This window comes from Arachis ipaensis, chromosome B10 (assembly GCF_000816755.2).
Source record: "Arachis ipaensis cultivar K30076 chromosome B10, Araip1.1, whole genome shotgun sequence".
In the NCBI taxonomy this organism is placed as follows: domain Eukaryota; kingdom Viridiplantae; phylum Streptophyta; class Magnoliopsida; order Fabales; family Fabaceae; genus Arachis; species Arachis ipaensis.
In genome coordinates this window covers 113,419,974-113,427,931 of record NC_029794.2, presented here as the reverse complement: position 1 = coordinate 113,427,931, position 7,958 = coordinate 113,419,974, and the positions used below count along the sequence as shown (strand labels likewise).

Sequence of the window (7,958 nt, the reverse complement as noted above, 5' to 3'; positions counted from 1 at the left end):
CCACTGTCAAGCTATTGACATTAAAGAAGCGCTTGTTGGGAGGCAACCCAATGTTTATCTAATTCTTATTTTTATTGTTTTTCATAGGTTCATGATCATGTGGAGTCACAAAATAAATATAAAAATTGAAAACGGAATCAAAAACAGCAGAAGAAAAATCAAACCCTGGAGGAGCATCTGTCTGGCATTCAAACGCCAGAACAGAGCATAGTTCTGGCGCTGAATGCCCAGAATGGGAGCATCCTGGCGCTGAACACCCAGAACAAGCATGGTTCTGGCGTTCAACTCCAGAAATGGCAGCAAAGGGGCGTTGAACGCCCAAAATGGGCACCAACCTGGCGCTGAACGCCCAGAGTTATGTGCAAGGGCATTTTACATGCCTAAATTGGTGCAGGGATATAAATGCCTTGACACCTCAGGATCTGTGGACCCCACAGAATCATCTCAGGATCTGTGGACCCCATAGTATCCCCACCTTCCTCATCATCTCTCTTCCCATTCATGATCATCCCTTCTACTTTCCATTTACCACTCACATCCATACACCCACTACCTTCAAGGGGCTGGACATCTCGGCCATGCCTGGACCTTCACTTATGTATTTTCAACGGTAGAGTTTCTACACTCCTTAGATTAAGGTGTGGAGCTCTGCTGTTCCTCAAAGATTAATGCAAAGTAGTACTGTTTTATATTCAATTCTTCTTATTTCTCTTCTAAGATATCCATTCGCACCCAAGAACGTGATGAAGGTGATGATTATGTGTGACGCTCATCATCCTTCTTCCTTATGAACGCGTGCCTGACAAACACTTCTGTTCTACATGAATTAAGCTAGAATGAATATCTCTTAGATCTCCTGACCAGAATCTTCGTGGCGTAAGCTAGAATGATGGCGGAATTCAAGAGAATCCGGAAGGTCTAAACCTTGTCTGTGGTATTCTGAGTAGGATTCAATGATTGAATGACTGTGACGAGCTTCAAACTCGCGATTGTTGGGCGTTAGTGACAGACGCAAAAGGAGGGTGAATCCTATTCCAGCATGATCGAGAACCGACAGATGAATAGCCGTGCCGTGACAGGGTGCGTGAGCATATTATTCACTGAGAGGAGGGGATGTAGCCACTGACAACGGTGATGCCCTTGCATAAAGCCAGCCATGGAAAGGAGTAAGACTGATTGGATGAAGATAGTAGGAAAGCAGAGGTTCAGAGGAACGAAAAGCATCTCCATTCGCTTATCTGAAATTCCTACCAATGATTTACATAAGTACCTCTATCCCTATCTTATTATATAATATTCGAAAACACCATTATCACTTTATATCTGCCTGACTGAGATTTACAAGGTGACCATAGCTTGCTTCATACCAACAATCTCCGTGGGATTCGACCCTTACTCACGTAAGGTATTACTTGGACGACTCAGTGCACTTGCTGGTTAGTTGTATCGAAGTTGTGACAATTATGAATTAAGATCAGAGCACCAGGCCTTTGGAGCCATTACCAGGATTTGTTCAAGCCTGGAGATCACAATTTCGTGCACCAATGGTTAACAGGCTGCATTGATGCAAGCTTGTCAACATGGTCACTGGGAGGTAGTTCTGACCTTGATTCTTGTTAAAGCCAATGTATGATCCTTGCTACCATACATTTTTTAGAATCTACGAAAACAAAATGTAGAATTTGCCCTGACAAATAGCTCATAGTCAATGTCCTAGTTCATGAATTGGCAAGTGAGCAAGTACAAAAGGCTTAATTATGTATTTTACTGTCAAATATTTCTATGCTAGGCAAAAGAGAAAACAGAAAAGTTGCATGAAAGTATTGGAAATGAGGTAAAGTAAAAAATCTCTCGTTGGCTTCTTCTGCTGATTTATCTGTTCTCCCAACTCACTGTGACTTTTTCCCTTTTCATAACAACTTTTAGGTTGTAGCAGCTCAGAGTAAGCAACCAAATCAATCATTTCAAGAAGAGAGTAAGGAGGATAATCTTTGCCATGCAAAAAGGAGGAGAGTTTCCAAATCTCAATGTAACTACTATGACCATACTTTATGCATGTATATGTACGAAAATTAGCCTAGATACCCATTTAAATAGGCCTTTCTCTCATGTAGCTGCTGCACCTGCTGTTGCTAAACAAGTAACATCCAAAGAAAAGATTGAGAACCGGAGGTATGAGTTTAACTTTGCCTTTTACAGGAGTATTGTCTGAGTTGGACTATCAATTGCTGCAGAACAAGTTATCTTATATGGTCCCTTGAATATGCAAATACAGGTATTCTTTGAGAAATGAGTCTGAGGAGTTTAATGTTGAGAAACTTGAACCAGATGAAGACAATTTCTCTGAAGAAATCAAACATGATGACTTGCATCTTCAAGAAACTATGGCAAATGAAAATGAACGAACATCCCTTGGATCCAACGTTAACCAAGAACAAGCTAGAGAAGATATTTCATGTAATACTGCTCAACTTAACTCGGCTATGTTCTCATTTGATTTAATCAATTCCTTATTTATATTGTTTCATGCAGCTTTAGAACCAACTAACTCTGAACAAGTTAATGCCAAAAAGAATATCGAAAAGAAAAAATATATACTACTTTATGAAGTTAGATCACCTTGCTTTTGACCAGAAATTTATCTTTATTACAAACGAATTTTTGGTTACCGACGAAATTACCGACGGATTTTGTCCCTCTGTAAAAGCCCCGTCAGAAATTATTTACCGATGGATTTTTTTCTATCGGAAAATTACCGACGGATTTTCTCTCTGTAAATTCTCCATCCATTTCTCAAAGGCAACGAACTTTCAGACGGATTTTTCGTCTGTGATTACAGACAAATTTTCTGACGGATTTTCTGTCTGTAATTACAAATGGATTTTCCGACAGATTTTCTGTCTGTAATTTGAACTTTGAAAAATCAGCTCACACTCTTATTACAGACAGAAAATCCATCTGTAAATCCGTCAGTAAGGTAAAATAGATTTTTTTTATTTTTCTAATTACAAAATAAACTTGTTTTTATACAAAATAAATATAAATTTAATATAAATTTTTATCTAATTTGTATTCGAATATTTATAATATTTCAAAAAATAAACAAATTCATCGTATTATCAAACTAAAAGAAAAGTACTATAAACAAGCAAGTCAATATAATTCAAAACATAAACAAAATGTATTGATCATCAACTATAATTCCTAGTATATTGTTCAACCATACTAAAACTATCAGCTATAGTCTTCAATGACATCTTCATCCTCATCATCATCATAGTCCTCGTCCGAAGACATTGAGGGTGGCGGCGGTGGCGGTGGTAGTGGAACTGCACTAGAACTACTTGACGCTATAACCTTCTCCTAATAGCTAACATCAATTACAAGAGCAATCCTCATCAATCATTAATCAACATCAATGATGCTGGAAAATCCTCCTGATTGTTGGATCTAATTACAAGAGCAATCAACATCAATGATTAACCAATTTGCCAATAAATATCAATTCTAAAAGGATATAAATGTCAACAATGGCCATTATGCAGATATTAATTGAATTCTTCAGCAACTAGATTGTAGTCATATATTAGAACATGGCAATGTCAAGATGAGCAAAAAACCTATTGCTTCCCTTTACCACTACTTTCTGCTCAGCTATATGGTCCCTGTGAAGAGATCCACATTCTTGCTCACTTGCAAGCATATTACGCACCCCAATAGTAGAAGGCTCAGAAGAGCCTCCAGACTTGTTGATTCCACTAGATCCAGGAAGTGGCTTCAATCTGTACCACAAAATGCTTATTGATATAAGACTCTCAGCATGGAGGACAAGAAGTAATGGCATACACAATAACCCTAAAGATATAATTCAAACAAAGAAACAATGGAATTCACAAGCAAACTCAACCTTATAACAGTGACGTTGATTCAATACCATGACCATGATCCATTCAGTCATACACAAAAAAGCATAGAATCATTCATATGATATTTTCTACCATTAACAAATTCTGTTGGATGAAAACCAGTGTGTGAAATTACTCCATATATATCATCATTGATGGAAAATCTAATAAATCCTCGAAAAAACTATTTGATCAGTATTAGCATGACAACTGAAATTTAAGTCCTAAAATCTATAACAAGACAAACTACCTGAAACCCTATGTATCATAAAAATGCATCTTCGAATCAGCATTTGCCTTTGGAAGAGCAGATCGTTTCACATCTCTTTCCTCAGTCATGACTCTATTTCCTATAGCTCTAACAGATCTCTTCTTTTTAATTTTTTGATGCAACCCTTCACCTCCAGCAAGTTATTTTAATATGTTAAGAATTAATTTGAGTACATATAAAATATTACAGGCCTAAAACTAAAACTAACTTACCTAAACTATCATGATCAATAATAATGCAGTTATTTAAAATCAAATGCTTGTCTACTTATATAGCAAGTATTTTACATCAAAGCATCTCCACCTCTTAAAATAAATTGTTGTTTAGTAAAGATCTTAGAGTGATTCATATTCTACCTACCTGTTCAAAATCCTTGTTAATAATTTTTTACAAAGTGGTCAGGAGGATTCTAGAGACTTGGGCAAGGAAAACCATTTGATGAGAAAAACTGTAGCCAAAAACAGAATTCAATAAGCCATTGATTTGCAGCAACAAATACATATATGGACAAACGATACTGATTTCTAACCTTATTGGCAGCTGAGACAGGTCCGAAGTAGCTTATTGCTTATTGCTTATCAAACATTTATGTGGGTAACTTCTATTCTATTTTATTTTATTTTTCTAATCACTAACACAAGTTGCATTAAAGACTTTACACCCACGCCATCACTAACTCTCAATTCCTAAAGGTCTATTAGTATTCTGAGGATCATAGGATTCACCATAAAAGAAGTTCGAAACAACCACATAGTAATCAGAAGCTGCAATTTTGTCTGCAAGCTTCCTAAACAACAAAAGATGAACAATGTTATTTAGGACAGGAACACATTGAGATGGAAACATAGATAATTGACAATAAGAGCAGATTGAATCAGATTAGCCTCCTGCTTCTATTGGTAGTAAAATTTATCAAAACCTTCAGAAATTTTAAGTGAAAGATAGCGAGGCTTTAATCTTAGCAAGTAACCTCAAACAAGCAAGTAACTCTAACAAGCAAGTAACCTCAAACAAGAAAAGATTATACCTTCCTTCTCGTCAATTTTTGTTCAGTCAACTGTCACACAAGAACACATTCAAATAATTAGAATAAAGCAACAAAATTTGGAGAGAATAATGTTAGAGAGAAGAAAACTTAAAATTATCCTTATAATTAAGTAGCTTCATGAGTACTACATTTATCATACATGCAACAACTAATTAACTATTTGTGTTCACGGTTGAAGACTAGATTCATTCTCTTAATTAATTTAGAAAATATATATTATGATCTCAATTTATTGAAAAGGTTATGTTAGAACTTACAGCAGACAGAGAAGGAGTGAAATTTGTTAGAAAAGGCTGTGATAAGTATCATTAATTAATAACTTAACAAGCCTTGCAATCAAGTGAACACTAAACCTATACTAGCTAGGAATATAGTAATATGGTATCATGAATAAATGACTTACTGGCCGCATGAAATTGTAGATATTGATTTCAAATTCAAATATTGCTTTCTTACTATTGTTGATGAGAGATAATAAAAATAAATGGATAAACATACATTGCGTGCTTGAACCTTGAAAAACATTTAAATTTGATCAATGAGGTGGTTTGCTTTTATTTTTGGGAAGATTCAGAGAAATATATAACACAGCAGAGACGTAATAATTTCTTACTTCCATTTTAGAAACCTAGCTTAGTCATGAAATTATATTAAGTCTCTTACTTTGAACCAGTTAATAATCTTTATATAATCAAAATTGAATTTAAAAGTAAGAAGGAGAGTAAGTACCTTACTTGTTCATATAATAACATGGTGCAATAAACTTGGATCTGACTCTTGGGTTCCTTTTATTAGCTCCGGCAAAGCCCCATGGGCCGCTAGAATCCATCTTGAATGGCAGAGGCTTGGCTCTGTCTCTCCTGCCTGTAACCTGTAACACCCTTTTCCTCAAACATTCTCCTTGTCTTGAAATCCAATTTCAAACTTCAAATAAGTAAATAAAGAAACAAATAAATAAGAAACATGGAACCCAAATCTTTAAAAAGAGCAACTGGCGTATTAAGAGCAAAACACTTATGTACCTATTAAGAGCAAAACACCATCTTAAGGTGGTTGCTGTTGAACTCTGACTCACTGTAAGAAAGCAACTAGCATAGAAGTCAACCACCATTCCACAGCGTCTCTGCAGATATAATAGAACAACAGAAGAGGCTAACTAATACATCAATTTCCTGAAAAATACACCATACATAAACATAGGAATTGAACATTGATTAATTAAGAATGTGCAATTCTAGGATTCCAAAAATAATCAACCAAACAGAATAAACAAACATGTATACAATATGAGAAGAAATAGATTAAACCAGTGTTACAATGGTGAAACTGAAAAAGTTTTAGTAGCCTCTTCAAGCTATATATATAAAATTGAAATCCAAGTGTTTCACACATTGTATAAGAACGAAAAATACTAAGATGAATGATTGAAAGCAATGCATTTATCCACACAAAAAAATCACAAATAGAGTAAAATCATGAAACAAGCTCAGAACAGGTGATCGAATCCCTAAGCTGGAAATTAAAAACATTTAAACAGAAGAAAGAGAATGGAAAAGACAAAATTACCATCGGTTTCGAGATACCAGCATGTGATAGAAACTGCAACAGGAAGAAAAAGCTCAATCAGCATCAACAACAACAAGAAGATAGAAACTGCAAAGAAAAATTGATAAACCTAAAATTGGCAGAACCCTAAGCAACAGAACCACAAGGAGGGGGCTCGTGCGACGCAAGGGATGACAGAGAGAGATCGTGGGACGCGAGCTGTGGCGGCAGTGGCGGAAGAAGCTCGTGGATGGAGAGAGGAAGAAGCTCATGGACGGAGAGAGGAAGAAGCTCATGGACGGAGAGAGGAAGAAGCTCATTTTAGTTGTGTATAATGTGAATGGAGCTCGAGAGAGGGGAGGTAGAGTTAGGTCTAACTTAAAATTTTTCAATGGAAAATTTTAAATTACAGACGGATTTTCTGTCTGTAATAATTTAATAAAACGCAGCGTTTTGTTTATTTAATTATAGATGGATTTTTCGTTTGTAATCATTTCCCACGAAAAAAATAATTTTACCAACAAAATTATCGACAGATTCTATTTTCCGTCTATAATTTATGCTAATTCATTTTTTTTGTTTTCTGACAAAAAAATTTCTCTGAAATTCTGTCTGTATTTCCGTGGGATAAAATCCGTCAGAAATATCCGTCTGTAATAACTAGTTTTCTAGTAGTGTAATAAGAAAAATCAACTTCTTAATTCTAAGATTAGTCACTCGCAATGCTACTTAAGGTTTCTTTGTCCCTAACACAATTTAGTAAAGAAATTTTCTGGAGTTACTTTTATGTTTTTTTTTTCAAGAATTATATTTAAATTTATAGAAAACATGGACAAAGATTTACAAACTGAATTTGAAATCTATATAGAAAAACAATAACTCTAAGGGATATACCTTAAAAGTACAGTCATTTCTGTCAAACTTTCTATGTTTTCTCAAGAGTAATTTGGGGAGCACTGATCTGATTCATTTTCAATTACATCTATCGTTTATAGGAAAAACTTGTACCACGATTTTAGTCAAAAAATGATAATGCCTTAGGAAATGAGATGATTGGAACAAACGGTACCAGTCAAAATATAAACAAATGAGACTCAAGACATGAACACAGTTGACAAAACAAAAAAGGTACAATATTTACAAATTCAAAGTTATGAACATTACATCTTCATAACTTGGCAAGAAATAA

General features: G+C 35.1%; 1 protein-coding gene across 30 annotated transcripts; it reads right to left on the bottom strand.

The window, feature by feature from the left end:
- On the bottom strand, positions 3,171-7,075 carry LOC107623749. 30 transcript variants are annotated; one of them, XR_002356586.1, is made up of 7 exons: positions 6,916-7,059; positions 6,791-6,823; positions 6,247-6,396; positions 5,954-6,148; positions 5,204-5,233; positions 4,537-4,963; positions 3,171-3,782 (listed from the first exon to the last, which is right to left on the bottom strand). XR_002356586.1 is itself a non-coding variant. In XM_016326111.2 (5 exons), the coding sequence occupies exons 1-5, from the start codon at positions 7,039-7,041 to the stop codon at positions 3,778-3,780; spliced, it is 327 nt and encodes a 108-aa protein (XP_016181597.2). In that variant the 5' UTR covers positions 7,042-7,059; the 3' UTR covers positions 3,171-3,777. The 30 variants fall into 30 exon arrangements, 3 of the variants coding, with proteins under 3 accessions (XP_016181597.2, XP_020970487.1, XP_020970488.1); XR_002356595.1 differs by having other exon boundaries at positions 4,902-4,963; XR_002356590.1 differs by having other exon boundaries at positions 4,537-4,624.

Excerpts from the sequence above, each read along its gene's own strand:
- LOC107623749 (XM_021114828.1), bottom strand. The coding sequence starts at position 7,041 with ATGAGCTTCTTCCTCTCTCCATCCACGAGCTTCTTCCGCCACTGCCGC. Across the intron at positions 6,348-6,790 it reads CTGGTATCTCGAAACCGATG|AGACGCTGTGGAATGGTGGT; the intron begins GTAATTTTGTCT and ends TTATATCTGCAG. Across the intron at positions 6,096-6,246 it reads TGGTGTTTTGCTCTTAATAG|GTTACAGGCAGGAGAGACAG; the intron begins GTACATAAGTGT and ends AGGGTGTTACAG.